Source organism: Bos mutus, chromosome X, assembly GCF_027580195.1.
Source record: "Bos mutus isolate GX-2022 chromosome X, NWIPB_WYAK_1.1, whole genome shotgun sequence".
Classification (NCBI taxonomy): domain Eukaryota; kingdom Metazoa; phylum Chordata; class Mammalia; order Artiodactyla; family Bovidae; genus Bos; species Bos mutus.
Window position 1 is genome coordinate 68646675 of NC_091646.1, and position 21245 is coordinate 68667919.

General features: G+C 44.0%; 1 protein-coding gene across 1 annotated transcript in view; it reads left to right on the plus strand.

Annotated features, from left to right (window-relative positions):
* The first annotated feature begins 276 nt into the window (after positions 1–276).
* Positions 277–21245, plus strand: part of LOC138986488 (uncharacterized) — a 55245-nt gene continuing 34276 nt past the window's right edge. The window contains exons 1-2 of the mRNA XM_070366589.1: positions 277–354; positions 1310–1880. Of these exons, the coding sequence (XP_070222690.1) occupies positions 277–354; positions 1310–1880 (649 nt within the window). The remainder of the gene's footprint in view (positions 355–1309; positions 1881–21245) is intronic.

Genomic DNA, 21245 nt, shown 5'->3' on the forward strand with positions numbered 1-21245 from the left:
TAATCAGATATTCTTTATTTATTATTTTGGCCACCTGGCATGTGGGGATCTTAGTTTCCTGAGCAGGGATCAAATCTGTGCCCCCTGCGGTGGGAGCTTGGTGTCTTAACCCCTGGACCACCAGGAAAGCCCCAGATTACTTTTAACTAGTAGTAGAATCTTGAACCGCTTAAGGGGGAATTCTCTGAAAGAAATGAATAAAAACAGGTCACATTCAGGATCATTAGTGCAGACACACGTATTCTGTTCAAGGTGTTTTACTAAAGGATTATAAGAATGGGAACATTTTTTAGGAGGAAAGATGAGGAGAGAATTACCAGAAGGAAGAAGTGGAACCACACCAAAGTCAAAGAAGTGAGAGGAGAATCAGATGGGAGACTGGATGTGTTGAAAATAAATGTTCTGAGTGGAAACTGCCCAAGTGCACAAGGACATATGAACACTTGGGGATTCTGATTTTCTGAGGATGCCACTATCCCCCACTCTTCTACCTTCTAGAATGGAGAGAAATCAGGACGTGACCACAGGGTTGCCAGTACTGAAAACACATCCTGGCTCCTATACCACCTCCTCAGTGGGCATCCTAGGAGTGCACTGAGGCCCGAGATAGAGGTCGTCTCAGCCCAGAGGCCTTGCCAGGAAGAAGGGGCCCTGGGCACCCCCCCTTTTTTTTTTTTTTGCTTAAAATATGGATCTGTGTCCCTCTATCTGGACGGAATCTGCTGTTCCAGAGAATGGGTTTGTTTTCATTCATGCATTCTTTCATTCACTCACTCATTCATTCCAGAGCCTTAACAGGCTAACAGTAGTCCAGGACTCCCCAGAAACTCTGCCCTCCTGAACAGTCGAGTAAGATATTTGGTTCTTTCCCCACTCTTTTCCAAGCTCCTGGGCGGTAGAAGGCTGTGCTCACAGTCTAGTCGTCTAGTCTGTGTGTGGCACTGAGTACATGTTTGGGAAAGGGAATCTAGAGGAATGAGGTCAGACTATTCTGCGGGTCTCCGCTGGTTACTAGCTGCTGTAGGCACGGGTGCGCTTGAATTTCTATTATTTACGAAGAAAAAGTTTAAAGCACACACACACTGAAGCAGAAAAGAAATTTAACCATAAGTACTGGGACTGGAGCTACAACAGGAGGACGTGGGCACACAACACCGAACGAACATCATATACACACCCCACTCTCACAGACATTCCTTCTTTCACCCTCCAGCTCGATCTTTTTTACTCCCACTTCCCTTTCCCTCCTCTCTGGGATCAAGCGTTAATCTGTGAATCTCTGACCGCAAAAAAAAAAAAAAAAAAAAAGTGGGTGGGGGGATCCCGAAGTAGCAGAGTGAGGGAAGAGGAGGTGGAGAAAGGCGGGGAGGAGGAGGAGGAGCCCAGCGAACCAGAGTCAGAGAGACTGGTGGCTCCAGCGAGTGTGCAGCCCTGGGGGGAGTCGGCGCTCCAGGCTGGGAACCCGCCCGCTCGTCAGCCCGCGCCCAGGGGCCTGCTTCACCCGGAGCTGGGGCCGCCGCTCAGGGGCGCTCGGGTCAGGGTCGCCGTTCGGGGCGAGCCGGCCGCGCCGACAGACTGGTCCCCCGCGCCCACGCCCGGGATGCCGTTCTACAGGCGCACGGTGGTGCCCCAGCGCCTGTGCCCGCGAAACCCGCCACAGCCGCTGACCGAGCTCCGCGACGTGAGCCACCTGGCCGCGCTCAGCGTGCTCCGGCAGCTCGCCGACCTCTGCGGCCACTCGTTGGCTCTGCTCGAGGACCTCGAGGGGCACCTGCTGGCCCTGGGGCGCCGCACCGACAGTCTGTTCCGGCGCACCGTGCGCCTCCGCCGCCGCCTTCCCTACCGCCTGCTCGGCCGGGAGGACCACGAGGAAGAGTTAGGTAAGCCGCGCCAGGGCTGGCGGCCCCGCTTGCACCCGCCTCTGGGGGCGCCAGCACGCGCCCGCTCTGCGTCCACCCCTCCCCCACCCTCCCCACCCGTCCTCGGCCCTTCCCTCCCTTCCCCTCCGGGAGCGAGGAGATCCCATTTCCCTGACTCCACGCTCGCCGCACTCTGGCTGGAACTTCCTGCCCCTGGACCCGGTCACGCCGTCCCGAGTGGCCATGTGTCCTAGGGGTTCCCCGCCTTGGGACTGGCGGCCACCTTCTGGGGATTTGGGGAAGGAAGGCGGGGGACCTGCGAGGGTCCCCGGCAGCCGCTGAGTCCCGACCGCTTCGGCGCCGCCCCCAGGCCCGAGGCGTACTCGTCTTCGCGGCGTCGGGAACTAAATGGCCGCGCCGCTGGCGTCTTTGCTCCAGTCTAGGAACTTGGCCACTTCAGAAAGCGCGCCGGAGCCGCCTGCCACCTACGCGGCGGTAGGAGCCCTGCCAGCGGTGCCTACCGACTTTAAACCTGTACAACTTTGCGCTGGAGCGTGATCGCCGCTCTCGCTCCGAGAAAAGTCTGAGAGCCCGCCCGCTTCTCTCCGCGAAATAGGGCTGGTGCTCCAGGAGAGGCTGGAGAGGGTGGCGAGGAGGGGAGACTCCCCCTCGCAGCCGGCTTCTCTGACCCCTTACCCCTGGGGTCCGGTTGCACAGACTTGCTTGGGAGAACCGTTTAAAGCAACTGTCATCAGTTTTGTGATCCCTTTAGAAATCAGCCATGCCTGAGAAACTCGGTGGTGCCCTCACTGAGCACACAGGGCCCGTCAGAGGGCAGGAGGGCAACGCGAGCCCTTGTGCTTTACTATTTTGAACCCCGACACTTTAAATGGGGAATCCTCTGTCCATGGAAATGCCGTGATCCTTTAGAGTGTGGGACTTTTGGTGAAAGCAAGGGGATTGAATGTGCTGGAAATGTTGACCTCAGCTGGGGCATGCCAGGTACCAGGGCCAATTGACAGCACCAGAAAGTTAGGAAAGAGAAGGAGCAGGGTGGAAAGAAGTTTCAGATGGGACAGAATGGCTACTGACTGACTTGTGATTGCAGCTGCTTTGGGAAAGAAGTGTCTGAGTCAGCCCCTCTCCATTGCAGACCTCACCTCGATCCCATCCCTTCCATACAACAGGAGTTACAGGCCCTGGCACCCCTCTTTCAAAAACTCTCTGGCCTCTGAGGTAGATGGTGGAGGTCACTGGGTCCTGTGGGGCAAGGAAGGTGGAAGACAATTGACTGCTAGATGGAATGTGGACACAGGGCCAGAAACCTCTGCCGGGCAGGGGAGCAGGAAAGCTGGGGCCTTAGGTCTGGTTAATTCTCACTTAAGAGAGAGGGTAAGACGGTCACTGTTGATTTTTCCCTGGGATCCCACTGACTACCAAGATTAGCCTAGGAGAAATTTGAGAAGTCAGTTTGGGGAGTCATTTTCAAAATGCCCACCTGGTCTGCAGAGAGCCACCTAATGAGCACATCAGGGTGAGTTAAGGACAGTGAGGAAGCTCTGTTTTTCCAACTTGCACCTTTCTGAGAGCCCCTTCCCTGTGAGGGAAGGAATGGCTTCACCAAGTTGCCTTTGGGCCAGTGACCTGGTGGGTTAGAAAGAGATGGCTTTATGCAATGACAATATTTTAAAGGAAGGGAGCAATTTCTTCGGAAAAATTGCATTGGGTTGGCTTCCTTGAAATTTGTTAAGAGCTGAGAGAGTGGCTATCTCTCATCTTTGGGGCAGCTTCTTGCCTTTGAGAGTGTACCTGTCTCCAGGCTCAGAGACATTGAAGGGGCCTGCTGTATAAATGGAACACAGCTACCTTAATTTGGCAAGAAGGTCTTGTTTTCCATTTTCTGGTCTAATGCCCTACTCTAGACTCCCCTTGAGGTTCCCACTGCACACTTTTCAGGAGCTTTGATTGCTCGGCACTTAAATTAGGCCTTCTCAGCAATGATCTGAGCACAAGTGCCAAATGCAGAGGGAGTTGGGGAGCATAATCAGTGCACCATCTGGCCACCCCCCATGTTGCTCGGACGTAAGCTTCAATAAAGTATTCAGCAGATGTAGATTATATATTTTGACCCCAACTACAAATGCTTTTACCCCATTGTTGTCAGGACTTGCCCTTTTCTTCTTTCCTGTTTCTTTTCCTCCTAGAACTCCTACTCCGTTACTGACCATTTTGCTGGTGGTGGGCACTCCCAGTCAACATTTTACCCTATATGTCCTCCGTCAGACTGGATTTCCCCCAAATTCTTGCTCTAGCTATTTTTTGGCCTTGAGGTCAGGAAAGAATGGGGAAGGAAAGTTTGGAAGCAACATGGCCAGAGTGAATGACACCTGACAGGCCAGCAGCTTGTAGCCTCCCTGCAGGGACAGTTTGGCTGCCACCTCCAGACTGAGTAATGACAAGTCAGACTGGCCCATAGCCTTCAGGCTTGTGGAGATCAGACTTCAGGCTGAGCTGGGCAGGGAGGCCAGATGGGGGAGAACAGGGAGAGGAGAGGGAGAAAGATAGAGGAGGAGAAAGTTGATGCTAAAGGAGTCCAAGGTGTTCCTTCCTCTCCACAATCAAGGATCACGCCCCCACCATCTTCAAGGTTACAAGGGTGGGACTGGACTGGACTGGTTGCCTGGCAACACCCTCTCCTCCACTGAAGGCTTTTCTTTGGTAACTTGAACCCCTTTGGGACTGCCCCAGAAGCTCTTGTAACTGGGGGATGGGGTTTGGAAGGAGAGGATGTGCTACAGGACTGCACCAGGTTCCTCTGGTTGTAGATCTGTCGCTGTTGCTGCACCCTTGGCATCACCCTGCCTATAACTTGCATTTTTCCTCACATCTGGTTTTGAATGTGACCCTCTTTATTGCATTCGTGTCCTGGACTTTGTGCTCTTCATCTCAAGAATGGCATGGTCAAAGCCAGTGGGAAGCCACTGGGTCAGAGCCAGGCATATAGCTCCAAGTCTTCCGCCATGTGCTGAGTCAATCCACGCTTTCCAGTTTCTCCCTCAGAGATCTATTTAATGTATGTAGGTGCTTAGATGCTAATTACAAAAGCAATCAGGCCATTGGCCTGGAGGTATAATATCTCCTGTGCAAGCAAGGAAGTCACTGAAGCACAGGACAACACTAGGTGTGTTTAATAACACTGGGGAGGTATCTTGTTACACTAGCCCATGAACTTGTGGGAAAGATGCTCTGTTCCTTCTTGCAATGATTTTGGCTTGAATACAGCCAGTTGGGTTGATGGTGGAAACTCCCACTTCACCTTTATGTAAAATTCCTGCCTCATGATTTTCCAACTTTGTGGCAACTCTGGCTGCAAATCAGAAAGGACAGCTGGTTTATTTATGTTTAAACCATAATTCCAGCATGAGCAGAGACTGTTGTAAATCTATATGGAGATGAAAAATGAAAACTGAACCTCTAGACTGCAGCCAGTTTACCATTAGATGAGGTGTGGTAGACCCTGAATCTGACCATCATGCCTACTGAGGAGGGGATATGGCCTGCTTGAGAGTTGGATGGAGCAGAGAGAACTTGGGGGACTGGGAAAAGGCACTCTACCAGGGCTCACTTTTGTCTCTCTCCTATCTGTCAGCCCCAGAAACTGTTGGGACAGTTGGTTTGACAGGGTGGGGAGGGGGAGCAAGCCTATATTCTTTTAAGTAAATACCGTGAAATTCCTGCTTCATGGTATTTCCATGTGTTGAAAACATCTTCTCTGGAAATTTGGACACCAAAATGTCCACTAGAATTTCCTCCACTTTAGAAACAAGAAATTTAATCTTTTCCCTTTTTTTTAGACACATGAACACCTAAAGTGATAAAAACATCAGAATGACGGAAGAGTAGAATAATAGGAGAGGATTCAAGTTATGGCTCTTGGGCTCAATTTTTATCTTTATGGAGTTGATTAGATGACAGGAGAAGGGTGGTGAATTTGCATCATTTGTCCCTGTATTTCTCTGGCTTGGGTGGAGTGGAGTTTATACTATGTGGCACCAACAATTTGGTCATTAATCATTATGGGCACCATAATACTTGACTTCTGTATTTTCTTCTCAGGAAAGGGTAGGGACTTACCTAAAGGCACCCAGATGGATCAGGATCTTTTGTAGCTTTAAGTGCTGGAAAGATCATAGTGCCTCTTCATACCTAATTCCAAATGAAAACAATACTAAACCTGCAAATAAAATCTTATTTTAAAGGATTACTCAGAGCTCCACTTGTACATTGAAAATAAAATAGCTTCTTATTAGATTCTTTCATTCTCTCTCTCTTTTGTACTCCTGTTATTGGTGCCCTAAGCATGGACATAAGCTGCCTCGTAGGGAATGTGGCACTGCTAGGTCACAGTAGAGGTCAGTGGCAGGAGGCCTTGATCTAGAAGCCAGGGCTTCTGCCATCCAAACCAGTACTCTGCCTTTGCAAGGATGCTAAGTTCAAAGTCAGCTGTTCATTGAGAGTCACTGCTGTGGCATTTTTTTCTAGCTGGAACTAGTTTAGGATGAGGAATAGCTCTTGCTACCTTTGGGAACTGAGGGATGATCTAGAGAACAGGCCTCCTGGGGTTTCTACAGTTGGGACTTGGGGGGTGAGATGGAGGCAGAGGGGAGAAAGGAAGATCAACCTTGCATCATGTAAAGAATAGATGTGAGGCAACAGGATCCCTTGCTGAAACAGTCTTCTTGAAGTGTTCAGTAGGAAATAGCCTTGGAAAAAGGATCTTTAGTTGGGAAGGGATGGCTGGGCCAGTGACCTGACACTGTCCTCTGAAGGTCACCTTTCCACTGAATCTTTCCTTCACAATCCTTCTATCATCTCTATATCTTCTATTTTCCCTAATAGCTTTTAATCCAACTGTGGACACTCCTCATTGCACACCCACATCCTATTTTCTATTATTACAGCAGAGTCTAGTTGGCATTTCCAAAGGTACGTTTATTAAAAGCCTAGGGGAATGAGAAAATAAAATTATTACCAAAAATGTGTTTAACATACATGTTTCTAAAGTATGAATTTATTCTTCTTCAAAGCTTGAGTAGCTTAACAGACTTACTAGCTTTGCTGCTCTATATACTCTTTCTGAGGGACTCAAATCACCTTTTCCTCAGATCATTACCTTCTAGCTTTGAAGAAAGGGCACCACTTTGGGTACTGTTTCCGTCACCCACCACTCACCCTTGTGCTGGGTTTTAGAGACCCACAGATAAATGAGACACAGTCTGTCCCTTCAAAGAGCTCTCAATTTCAGGGATAGATGTCATCTTGTTTGCCAGCATATCAGCACAGGATGCCTGGGTACCCAGTGTTCTCCTCTAGGTTGAGGAGAGCTGATGACCAGAATCCGGACCCCAGTTAACACCCCATAGGATTTTCCATTCAATCTGGTTTGGGATCCAAGGATGGCATTTGGGGTTTTAGAATTCCCTATGGTAAGGGCATGGCAACCCACTCCAGTATTCTTGCCTGGAGAATCCCTATGGACCGAGGAGCCTGGCGGGCTGCCATCCATGAGGTTGCAAAAGAGTTGGATGCAACTGAGCGACTAAGCACATGGTAAAAAAAAAAAAAAATGATAAGAGTGCTACTGTGAATTCAGCAATGCTTTTACATGAATTCGTAGATTTAAAATTGATGATCTTCTCTTCATACATAGGCAGAATAGTGCTTATTCAGTAGATGAATAATAGGTGGATGTGCAGACTCAGAGACGTCTTGTGATAACTCCTCTAGAGTTATCTGCATGGCCTTCTAGAGTCTTCTACCCTCCTTTGGGAAGCACTGACCTAACCTTCCTGGTTCAAGCTGTCAGCTCTTTCCTGCTGTGGAGAATTCCATGATTTCACCCAGATAAGCCCTCACTGAGGTTTTCAAGTTATAGTACACTGGATGGCAGTATCTTTTCTTCCACTTTATTTATTTACTTTCCTCTCAGTTTTATTAGAATATAATTGACATACAGCACTGCATAAGCTTAGGTGTACAAGATGATTATTTGACTTACATACATCATATAATGAGTAGTATAATGTTTAGTGAACATTCATCGTATCATGTAGATACAAAATTAAAGAAAAAAGTATTTCTTCCTTGTGATAAGAACTCTTAGGATTTACTCTCTTAACTTTCAGATATAGCACACAGCAGTGCTAGTTATATGTTACAACTCTAGTACTTACAACTGGAAGCTGGTGCCTATAGACCACCTTCATCCAGTTCTCCCTCCTCTCACCCCATCTCCTCTGGTAACCACAAATCTGATCTTTTTTTCTGTGTTTATTTGTATGTTTTTTGAAGTATGATTGACTACAGCACTGTATTAGTTCCTGATGCACAATATAATGATTCCATTTTTCTATACCTTACAAATTGATCCCATGGTAAGTCTAGTTACTATCTGTCACCACACACAAAAAAGATATTACATTATTATTGACTCTATTTCCCACACTGTACATTTTATCCCTATGATTCCTTTATTTTGTAACTGGAAGTTGGTACCTCTTAATCTCCCTCATCTATTTCACTCATCCCCCCACCTGCTCCCTGCTGGCAACCACCCGTTTATTCTCTGTAGCTATGACTCTGTTTCTGTTTCATTATGTTTGTTCATTTGTTTTGTTTTTTTTTAGATTCCACATATAAGTAAAATCATCTGATATTTGTCTTCTTCTGTATGACTTATTTCATTAAGCATAATATTCTCTTTGGAGAATTACCCAGAAGTGGAATTGCTGGATCATATGGTAGTTGTATTTTTAATGTTTTGAGGAACCTCCATTGGATGGCAGTATCTTAATAGACAAGACTATGTCAATAATGCCACAAATAGGAGATGTGCTGACTGTGTTTGCACAAGGAGGCTTGCAACAAGGTGCTTTGTATGTGAGGCACTGGGTCTGACTGTGTATAAGACCACTAGGCTCAGTCCTTTAACTTGGAAGGTTTGAGCAACCTCTGTCTATCCCTCCTCTATTCCTGCTGTCCCTCCCTCTCTTTCTAAACTGTAAGCTCCTCAATAGAAAGTAAGCATCTTTAGAGTGGAGATTATTCTCTGTTTTTACTGCCGTATCTCCAGTTCCTAAAATAGTGCTTGGCACTTAATAAATAGCTATTAAGTTTAATTCCTCCCTTGTTTCTAACCATCACACATGTATTGAGCACCTAACTCTGGGTCTGGCCCTGTGCTGGTCTCTGAGGATATAGAGCCAAGTTAGAGTGCAGCCCCATGGTCCAGCAGGGAGAGCCTGGAGTCATCATACTGCCCAATCATAGGCAAGCCCAGGGGTCGTCGGAAGGCGAAGGAAGCTCACCTAATTCAGCTCAGAGGCTTGGAAAAGATTTGAGAAGGCTGTGTGTGTGAGTTCTGAAGGATGATCTGGAGCTGGCCAATTGAAGAAGGAGGGGGAGGGAATTCCTGGCTCAGGAGGTAGCCTGTGTGAGGCCCTGGATATGTGAGAGGGCTAGTGTGGGGGAGGAACTAACTCAAGTGATTCAGGAGGAGCGGGTACAAGGCACCTCCTGACTCAGAGTGAGCCCTCAGGGTGGAGGTGGGGTGGGGAGGCGCTAACACCCTGTTTGCTGACCAAGAAGCAGGATACTGGAGCGTCCTTAGGAAGATTCAAACACACTTGTAATAGGAACTGCAGATTTTCTTGATCTACATTCAAGTTTTCATTATCCTTGGGCAGATGAGACCTGAGGGACCTTGGCCCTTCACTGCTTTGCAGAGCCAAGTCCTGGTTCCCCCTAAGACATCCAAGCCAGGAGGCACCCCATGCCACAGTGAGATAGAAAGAGGGAGAGAAAGCAAGAATCTACCTGCTTGTTATATCCCCAGCTGTGTGGATCCAGTTGCATTCCAGAGCAAAATATATTATTCATGCCCCTGCTTTTTTGCTAGTGGGGACATTTGATGTTTCACTATATGTTTTATTTTATTTTCTTTCTAAATTCTTTCTAGATTCTTAAGAATGGTCTGTAATTCATCTAGGGGAAAATCAGAAAAATATTTTTTTTCCTTTGGAAAATGGATTCAAAGAGGAGATGAGTTTTTAAAATGATTCAGCTGTTTTTATTTTAAGTGCTTTTTTTTTTTAATTTGCTTCTGAGAACAGTGTAATTAACTGCTTGGCAATTTATAGTTTGATTCCCTGTATCTGCGAAATAGTCAAACTCATGTTGTTTTCCCCAACCAGCAGGCCCTAAGGGGAGTGAGGTCTCCTCTGCCAGCAGATCTTGGGCGGTCTCTGCTCTTACAGGAGGCTGTGCATCACAGTTTTCAGCAATTCCAGTAGTGTCATTATGTGCTCTTATCGCCCCAGATCCAGTAATTCCATTTCTAAGAACTTATGCTTAAAGAAATGATCAGATATTGTGGGGAAAATGTTTGTGGATCTTCACTGCATCTTTTGGTTATTTAGATTAACCCCCAAATGGAAACAACTTAATGATATGGGTGTGATTCTATAAATGGTGACAGGTCGATGAGGTAGAAAACTAGACAACTAAGAAAAATAGCACTCAAAACAAACATATGAGGATATGTGGAAATGTGCAAAATAATGCTAAGTGAAAAACCAGGGTATTAAATTGCATATATGATATTATCCCTTCTCCAGGGATGATAATATCCAAAATAAAGCACATATATAAATAAGAAACTGGAGGGGTATTGCCAGAATGTTAACAGTGGTTGTTATCTCGGGATGATAACAATGATAGTAAATGATAGCAAAGATAGCAATGGTTGAGATTATGGGGGTGGGTGGATGTTTTTTTCTCGTACCTTTCTGTATTTTTTGAAGTTTCCTAAGTGAACATGGATTACTTTTAATGACAATGAATGACATGTTAAGGAAAAAGATCTTGGGATTTGAAAGTAGCACCTGTAGTTTTAAGACTGACTTGCCCAGCACTTACATTATTAAGCTGATTTGAGTGTCTCAGAACCACAGTCCCTCATCTGTAAAAGGAGGTTAATGCTCCTCAGTTTAGGAGGCTGTCATGAAGATCCAGAATAATGTATGGAAAATGTTGGGCCCGTATGCCACAATCCCGCACATAATCACTAAATACTAAGAAGATGAAATTCCACAAAACCTTTTGAAATCCCTGGATGAGGATACTGTCAAGATGAAGTTATAATAAGAATGTTTTCTAGACAGCTCCGATTTGCAGCCATTCCTCCCTTTTGCAGAATATGTAAAGAATGCCTGCCTGTGTGCTCATGGAGGAGCAGCATCTAGCTTTTGAAGCTGTCAGCTCATCTCTTCCAACCCAAGGATTTTCCTTTCCTTTGACTCCTCCCTTCATTCTCCCCCACTGACATCTGTTCACTGCCTCTCCAACCAAGGGGGAAAACAGTCTTTGGAACTGAAGCCGAGGCACCAGTGAGAGTCTTGGCAGATCTGAGATGTTTATTATCACGGAATATGTGGTGCTGGCTGACCACAAGGACCTGCCGGGCTGGGATGCCAAGGAGAAGCTTTAATGAAGCGGCAGAGGACGGACGCAGGTCGCACACCTAGACAGCATCCCCTGCCTTGGGGCAGAGCCCTTGTCTAGATGTCCAACTTGCTCCCTGGTCACCTCTTCCCTCAGGACAGCTTCATGGCTTCTGGCGTGGCTCACCAGTTTTACAGAACCAGCTTGATTTATGGGTGAAGAGCCACCGTCTTCTCACAAAAACTTCTGGGGCCTCAGGATATTTCGGTGACGTATTTGGCAACTTGCCTGAGGATCTGTTTCTCACCATCATGGAATTAGAGCAGTAAGCCCTGATCTCAAAGCCATACAGCCTCAAGGTCATGGGCATATCTTGGGACTATCTGCAGCATGCCCAGACCACCAGGCAATTCAGTCATCTCCCTGAGTAGAATCCTTCACACTACTTGTCTGGTTGCATTTTTCATTTTTAAAACTACAGCCAAAAATATAGACCCTAGCTGAATTACTTGGAGAGCTTTAAAAAGTTACTAATGCCATGCATGGCCATACCTCATACCAATAAAACCAGAATTTCTGGGAGATGAGGCCCAGGAACCAGGATTTTTAAAAGATCCCCAGGTGATTCTAATGTGCAGACGTGGTGAGAACCACTGTTGTGGTAAAGATGGTTAAAACTGGAAGGGACCGTCCAGAGTTTGAAAAATTATAATGTATTTGTGGATAATGAGAATGAACCATAATTCAGGCTTATATTAAAGTAAGTGACAAAAATGACCTCATGGATGAACTCACTGTAAGCAGTAATAATACCAAGTTAGATAGTACACTTCAAAAAAATTTTTAATAATGCATTTTATTTAACCCAGTATATCCAAAACAGTATCATTTTGCCATGCAATCATTATTAAAATGATTAATGAGGTATCTTACACTATTCTTTTGTACTAGGTCTTCAAAACTTAATGTGAATTTTGCACTTACACAACGTCTCAGTTCAGTCTAGCTACCTTTCAAATGCTCCATAGTGCTATGTGGAGCATGGCTTCCATATTGGACAGCACCACTCTAGGGCATGGATTTGTAGACCAACTGGTCTTCTGTATGAATAAAGTATTTAACTCCTAAAAATTGGCTAATACACTTTTTTTTAACTTTATAAGACAACAGAGGAAATTAGAAAAATGAAGCCAGTTAGTTTTATTAATAAAAAGAATAAGTATATGTTAAGGCAAAGTTAAGCATCTTTAATTTTACATTTTTTGGTTATAACATGTCATTAACAACTATTGACCTTCTAGATGAGAGCAGTATATTTTAAAGATTTGTTTATTTATTTAATTAATTTATGGCTGCACTGGGTCTTTGTTGCTGGGTGAGTGCCTTCTCCAGTTGTGGCAAGCAAAGACCACTCTTTAATTGTGGTGTTCAGGCTTCTCATTGCAGTGGTTTCTCTTGTGGAGCATGGGCTCCAGGAGCCGGGGCCTCAGTAGTTGCAGAGCATGGGCTCAGTAATTGTGGTGCATGGGCTTAATTATCCTGAGGCATGTGGAATCTTCCAGGACCAGGGATTGAACTTGTGTCCCCTGCATTGGCAGGCAGACTCTCAAGCACTGGACTACCAGGGAAGCCCGAGAATAGTATTTTTGTTTTCTTACATCATAGCTATTTAATATCACTCTTGATGTTACTAGGTTGGATTCCTGCATCAAGTCAACCTCAACTGGCCTGTCTTTGCAAAAGAATATTAAAATTCCACTATGCAGAGGGTTGTTGGAGTACAGGGAAAAGGAAGAAACTTCTACTTTGTAATATTTAGTGTTCCAAATTAGGCTATGCCAGAAATCATAAGTAGAAATTGAAATGGTTACCTCTGAATCAATGTCTAGATTGGACTTCATGCTTTCCAGAAGTCTCTTATATGATGCACCATTTCATGCAGGTAGATTACTAGAGCATAATAGTGAGAACAACTGTATAGATTGTTGTGTTTAGTATTTTTAATTTTTTTTTTTTTTCATTTCACCTCACTGCAGGGCATGTGGGATCTTAGTTCCCTGACCTAGGATTGAACTTGGGTCCCCTGAACTGGCAGCACAGAATCTTAACCACTGTACCACCAGGGAAGTCCCATGTGGTTAGTATTTTTAAACCCATATCTACTCCAACAAATGCAATTTAGAAAAGAAAGTATTTCTCTTTTTATCCCTTCCATGATCCCAGTAGAAATAGAGTTTTAGAATGTGGATCTAGGCCAGCAGTTGCCCAGAGAAAGGAAGAGGACTGGTCCAAAGAGGTCTTCAGGGTCGGTGGTTGCACTGGCTTCAAGTAGAGAACCTCTCCTGTGGCTGTTCTGAGATCCTGAGACATCCATTTAGGTGACCGTATCACCAGCCCCTGAGAAATGCTGGGACAAGGGTGACAAGTGAGAGGAGAAAACTATGGGGGAGGGACACTCTTAGTGTCCTCTCTCTCTGCTGTGATCAGAGGGGAGAGATACTAAAGGCATCCCCTCTAATTTGTTTCCCCAACAGTAGCTGATGCTGATTATGACAAACAAGGCATTGAGAAGAGGCTGCAGCATATTCAGAGGAATCTGTTTAAGGAGACTGAGGAAAAGTTTTCAGGAAAAGTTCCACTCAAAATGATGCAAAATAAAGGAATGATTCAGTATGAAAAAGTGGAGGTGGGGAGGGGAAGAGTAAAACTCCTGGGAAACTTTGCTCTTGAGAGAGACTTGGGGCTTCTGGGTAGCAAAGTTTCACTGTATTCCAATTTATAACCTGTTTCACCTTTTGAAATAATGAGTTACATAAGGCTACTCCCCATTGTGAAACCACACGATGAAATCTTTCCCCCCATAATTCCAAATTATCAAAACTGGTAGATTTAGGAAACAAATGTTATTGACTCACACAGAGGCTTTACACTTTGTGCCTGTAGTTTCAAAACTATCTGTTGCACGCGAGGAGGAGATGGTGGGTGGAAGAGCCAGTGAAGATGAGTCCTTCCATTCCAGTTAGCATGTACTGAGCTGCTGTTAGATGCCAGTGGGAGCTGGGAGCATATATATGGCACATAGGTGTCCCCTCCAGGTAGAGGGGTGACAAAAAGGGTGCCACCTGTGGGTGGATCAATGAGGAAAACCCGCCCCTTTTGGTGGAACAAAAAGACAAAAGCACATTCTTTGAGCATAGCAATTAGAAAAGATCACTTGTTCTGGTCATAGCTGTTTAAAAATAGAGCATTCTCTGGGTGGACCAACTTTGAAATTAATAATTAAAGTCCATGTGCAGTCCGACAGGGCATTGGGTTTGACTTGAATTTTGTCCCCAACTTGAGATCCCTTGGCCGGGTGCCCTTGTAGGAATACAACTTGAACAAGAGTACAGGTGGTTCTGTGGTGCCTGGGACCAGGCCAGACACCAGACATACAGATACATGTGAGAGCTAAATCCTGTTCTTGAGAAATTTATAGAACTCCCCCTCCTAACCCCCATCCTCTTTAACTCACTCCATCTGCTGCCAGCTCCACCCATGCTGCATCCTGCTTGGCAGAGCTTCTCTTTATGGTGACAAGACGTCTCCCCTCCAGATGCACGGGCTGCTGTCTGCTGTTAGTGGGGGCTGTGCTGCTCCTGCCTGAGGCTCCAGACGAAATGTCTACTTTCTATGATGAACAACTCAGGGTAATTGTTCGTTGTGAGGGCTTGTTGCTTCTGGGTTCTAGATGGGAAAATATAGACAGCATTTCTTCAATATCTGTTTTAAAACTTGGCTGTGTTCTGTTTAAATGTGTTTTGAAATGGTGAGTTTGGGTAGAGCTGAGCTATTTTTCACCTTTAATTTTCATATTCTTTAACAAAAGAAAGCAATTTATCGCTAATATGGTGATTTAGAGCTGGCTTCAAGGGCTAATTCCTACCTAGCTCATTGTACTAAGATTGTGCCAGGCCCTCTGCCAAATACTGGTGACAGTAAATTGATAAGACCTACCTTTTGCCCTTGAGTCTTGATATTTAGTTGGGAGGACAGTGGGGAGGGAGATAACCTCACTGCAGGCTACTGGGTATTAGGTGAAAACATAGAGCAGAGGCAAGGAAACCTTCCATAGCCCTTTTCTCTCTTGTCTTCCTGAAAACTTCTGTTCATACATCCAGACAGTCCCTCCTTGTTACAACCTTCTCTGATTCCGCTATTATTTCTGCTGTGCTTTGTTTACTTTTGCAGCCTTGGTTCCTCCATGTGGCCCAGGTTGGGAGAAGATGGTTGAGGCAGAGACTGCCTACTATGTACTGAAAGCTCTTGAATTCATTTTTATTTCCTTTCCTTTACCACCTTTTGAAAGTAACATAACCCTCTTCTTTGAAACTTGGAAGAACAGCCTGGCCATTCCTGGCTCCAAGATGAACTGGAAGCTAGAAGTTAGCATCCTCTCCTGGGAAGAAAAAAAAAAAAAATTAAAGGTTGTAGGGCTTTGGAAATAAGATAAAACTACTGAGGCCTTCAAATCCTAATAAGTTCAGATGAGTTTGAAGGGTTTCCTCCACCCTAAGGGAAATCAGAATTATATTATGTGGTTGTGGGCTAGTGACATGCCTTTAGAGGTGGAAAGAGGCCCTGGTTATGAACTTGGCTAATTTTGCTCATTTTACCAAGGGATAATGCCCAATTTCAGTATTTTCTAATGCAAGTAATTTCAGTGTTGAGCCTGTTTACTTTTTGCTGGGAGGATCAAATAAAATCCTATATGGAAAAGGCTTCACAAGCAAAAAAAATCACCCCAAAATATTATGTATTGTCATCCCTGAGAACAAGGACACTGGCCAACTCATCCCTCTTTCCCCAGTATCTAGTCTGGAAGTAGGCACACTTGCAAATGTTTGCTGAATGACTAAGTGGCGTAGTAGGAGATAGGTGTTTGTATTTCTCTCTCTCTTTTTTTTTTTCTAGGACTCTACTTTTAATACCAGTAATAACTTTAATGATAATTTCCCTAATTATAAAAATATACTTATTTGATGCAGAAAAGTTGGAAATATAGAAAGCACAAAGAAAAAAATAATAAAACAAAAATCATCCTTGGTATCAACCAGATACAATAACTGACTACATTCTGATGTATATTCTTCTAATATTTTTCCTTATGAATGTTTCATTTTTGCTTTGTAAGAAAAAAGTTATGGTAATACATCCACCCTTTTATAGCCCCTTTCAAATTAATGTATCATTTAAAAATGTTTATATAATATAAATCATATATCTGCTAAGGAGTTATTCAGAATACATAAAGAACTCCCCATAACTCATCAAGGAAACTAAAACCTGTTTCCTTTTCTTTAAACATTTCTGTATTATATAATAAATCTGCTATATTAATGCTTACCTTTAGCTGTTTCATAATTTCTGCCATTACCAATACTCTGAAGCCTGCAATCAGATGTACCGCTGCCAGATCGGCAAGTGGTACCTGGGATATGACCTTTTCCTTAAGGGCTTAGGTCTCCCACTAGACCACCCAAGAGTTGTGTTCCCCCAGTGCCTTGGTCGGAGAAGGCGATGGCACCCCACTCCAGTACTCCTGCCTGGAAAATCCCATGGATGGAGGAGCCTGGTGGGCTGCAGTCCATGGGGTCGCGAAGAGTTGGACACGACTGAGAGACTTCACTTTCACTTTCCACTTTCATGCATTGGAGAAGGAAATGGCAACCCACTCCAGTGTTCTTGCCTGGAGAATCCCAGGGGCTGGGGAGCCTGGTGGGCTGCCGTCTATGGGGTTGCACAGAGTCGGACACGACTGAAGCGACTTAGCAGCAGCAGCAGTGCCTTGGTATCCAGTAAGTGCTATATACGTCTTTGGTGACTGCCAAACAGGGAGAGCTAGTAGAACGTTTTTTGCACTTCTATTTGGCCAATCAAATTAGCTCTTGATACCAGAAAGTGACAGATATCACAGCTAGATTACCCCACTTTACTTTTACACTGAGGTGACCCCCTGTTTTTTTTTAATTGAAGAACTTTTGGACAAAAAAAGCCATGGCTTTTATTGTTATTGTTAAGGGCTTACTATGTGCTTGGCAATATGTGAATCATCAATTCATTTATCTTCACAGTGATTTCATAATATAGTTGCCACTGTTATCCCCATTTTCTGGTCGAATGAACAGGCTCAGAGAAGAAGAAATAATTTAAGAGTTGTAGAGCCCAAGTCAGGATAGGATCAAATGGGGGGCTTTCTAGGGAAACTCAGGAGATTCAGCAGGACTGTATTTGGTGGGACTAAAAGGAGAATTAAACTTTGAGGAGTGAGACAAGAAGAGAAAATAGGAAATTTATTTTTTTTTCTGTGAGATTAACTAGCATTTTTGGATTTCTCCCTAATTTATGAAGCACTTTTACATATGTTGTCTCATACAGTCCTCATGACAGCCTTGTGAGTTATTCCTTTTATTTAAGAAATGAAAGGGGCTTCCCAGGTGGCACAGTGTTAAAAAATCTACCTGCCAATGCAGGAGACACAAGAGACACACGTTCGATCTCTGGTTTGGGAAGATCCCCTGGAGTAGGAAATGGCAACCTACTTCGGTATTCTTGCCTGGAAAAATCCCATCAACAGTGGAGCCTGGCAGGCTACAGTTCCTGGGATCACAAAAAGTAAAACATGACTGAGCACACATGCCAAGATATGAGAATAGATCCAGAGACATTACCACTGATTTTCCCATGAAGATCAATAAACCATTCATTAATTCAATAAAAAACATTAATTGAGCATCTGTTGTGTTCCAGGCACTGTTTTTATGCTAGAGATACAGCAGTGAACAGACAGACAAAATTCTTTGTCCTCATGGAGCTTACAAGGTAGATAAATTATGATTTATCTCTTTTCAGTTATCCTCTGTCAAGTAATGGATATTGGTTTGGGTTTTCAACCTTGGCTGTGCTTTAGAATCATCTAACACATTTTGAAAAAAACACTGATGCCTGAGCCCCACTCCAGACCAATTAAATCAGAATCTCTGGGAGTGAAGCCTAGGCATTGGATGTGTGTGTGTGTTAATTTATTTTTTAATTGAAGGATAATTGCTTTACAGAATTTTGTTTTCTGTCAAACCTGAACATAAATCAGCCGCAGGTATACTTATATCCCCTCCCTTTTGAACCTCCGTCCCATCTCCCTCCCCATCCCACCCCTCTAGGTTGATGCAGAGCCCCTGTTTGGGTTTCCTGAGCCATACAGCAAATCCCTGTTGGCTATCTATTTTATATATGGTAATACAAGTTTACATGTTACTCTCTCCATACATCTCACCCTCTCCTGCCCTCTCTCCATGTCCATAAGTCTATTCTCTATGTTTGTTTCTCCATTGCTGGCCTGCAGATAAATTCTTCAGTACCATTTTTCTAGATACCGTATATATGTGTTAGTACACGATATTTATCTTTCTCTTTCTGACTTACTTCTCTTTGTATAATAGGCTCTAGGTTCATCCACTTCATTAGAACTGACTCAAATGTGTTCCTTTTTATAGCTGAGTAATATTCCATTGTGTATATGTACCACAACTTCTTTATCCATTCATCTGTCAATGGACATCTAGGTTGCTTCCATGTTCTGTGTGTGTGTGTGTGTGTGTGTGTGTGTTTTAAATCTGCTCCAGAGGGGTTTTGTGTTAAGTCAAGCATGAGAAGCACTGGTTTAGAGCAGTCTTAACTTGCCTTCTTATTAGAATCACCTTGGAAACTTAAAAGTATGTAAACCGATGTCTGGACCTCACGTGTGTGTGTGTGTGTGTGTGTGTGTGTGTGTGTGTACGTGTACACGCGCGCTCAGTTGTGTCCAACTCTTTGCAACCCCATGGACTTTAGCCCGCCAGGCTCCTCTGTCCATGGAATTTTCTAGGCAAGCATACTGAAGTGGGTTGCCATTTTCTACTCCAAGGGATCTTCCCTACCCAGGGATCAAACTCACATCTCTTGCGTTGACAAGCAGATTTTTTACCACTGTGCCACCTGGGAAGCCCACTTCACCTCTGGGGTGAATTAAATTAGAATCTCGGTGGTTGTATCAAGAAATTTTTATTTTATTTTGTTATTGAAGTATAGTTGATTTACAATAGTTTGTTAGTTTCAGGTGTACAGCAAAGTTATTAAGATATATATATATATGTGTGTGTGTGTATATATATATCTATATATATATGTATATAAAACTGGGCAACACAGATGGGCATAAAAGGCATGAAAGGGCAGGATCAGAGGGGAGGACTCAATGGGTTCAGACTGCAAAATTCAACCAGAAGGAAGAAGAAACAAAAATGTCTGCCTTGAAGGTCAAAAGCACCCAGGAGCAGTAGAAAGCATGCTAGAGGAAGGCAGGTACCACTTGGCCTAATCTCTTTGCACCTATAATTTGTCTGAACTGGCAGAAGAAAGATGATAATGTTAGCATAGGTAGCATAGTGGTTAAGTTCAAGGGCCCTGAGACCACCCTCCCTGGGTTTGAGCCCTCACTCTGCCATTTGCCTTCTTTATGATCCTAGGTAACTAGCCTGACATCTCTTTGCATATTTCCCAAGCTATAAATTGGGAATCATTTTTATAATACCTACTTCATAGGCATACCATGAATATTATAAGCTTGGCACATAGGAAATTATTTACACAAATATTATAAAGAATTATTTTGATAAGTGTCCAGCACTGTGCTTGTATTTGTTCCTTAATCTTTACATGAAGTAGTCACTTGGTACATCGCCTGGTGCCCAGGAACTTCAGAGAGTAGTAAGTGACAGCTTTGTCATAAAACCTGGTGTTGGATTCCATCCTTGACAGGCACAAGGAAGGACAGAGGGAGCTGTGTGACCAAAGGCAAGGAGGTAAGGCTGTGGATGGCATTTGGAGGGTTGGGGAAAGCACCTTTTCTCCTCTACTACATTGTAGGGAATCCTTGGGAAGCCCCTCAAACTTAGTGCCAAGGTCAGAGGGCACTTAGTGCTAATGAGCTTCTTTCTGGAAATGTCATGGAAGCAGACAGTGCAGAGAAATGTAAACTCAGGCTGTCATAGCTGGTCAGGCCATAAGAAGACTATCCAGTCCAAACTTTCATAGCCAGATGGGGAACTGAGGCCCAGAAAGGTGAAAGGATCAGCCGCAGCAAGCTAGGAGCAAACTGTGCTTGGCTTTGTCAGGCTGATGTTTCTGCCATGTGGTGATGCATGACCGTGCCTGGGCTGTTTACTGGAGACATCACTCAGTAGTATCCAAGTCTACTCCTCTAGTACCCAGAAGTCACCTTCAGAACTTGCTTCCACTGGGAATTTGGGTTTAACAGATACACACTACTGTATATAAAACAGGTAAAAAACAGGGACCTATTGTATAGCACAGGGAACTATATTCTATATCTTGTAATAATCTATAATGGAAAAGAATCTGAAAATATATACATATATATATATACACACACATATATATATATATACACATATATAAACGAATCACTTTGTTGTACACCAGAAGCATTGTAAATAACTATACTTCAATAAAAAATTTTCAAAAAAAGAAATCCATGTTACTACTGAAAAAAAGAACTTGCTTTCAAGTTTTCTGCTTCATTTCATTTCCTTTAGTGTCATAGATTAAGACTTGAACATGAACCTTGGCAGACCTACCAAGGAGGCAATACAGGCTAAGTTGAGAGGAAGACAGGGTAGGGAGAAGGAGAGTCACCCTCTACTACCCATTGGAGGTCCTAATATTTTTCAGAATATTATTTATAAATGCATTAGATAAAATAGACAGACTTACCAAGGAAAACAATTATACTGAAATACAGTTATCAAAATATTTTTTAAAATTGTGATATGGTAATATACGTGTTTC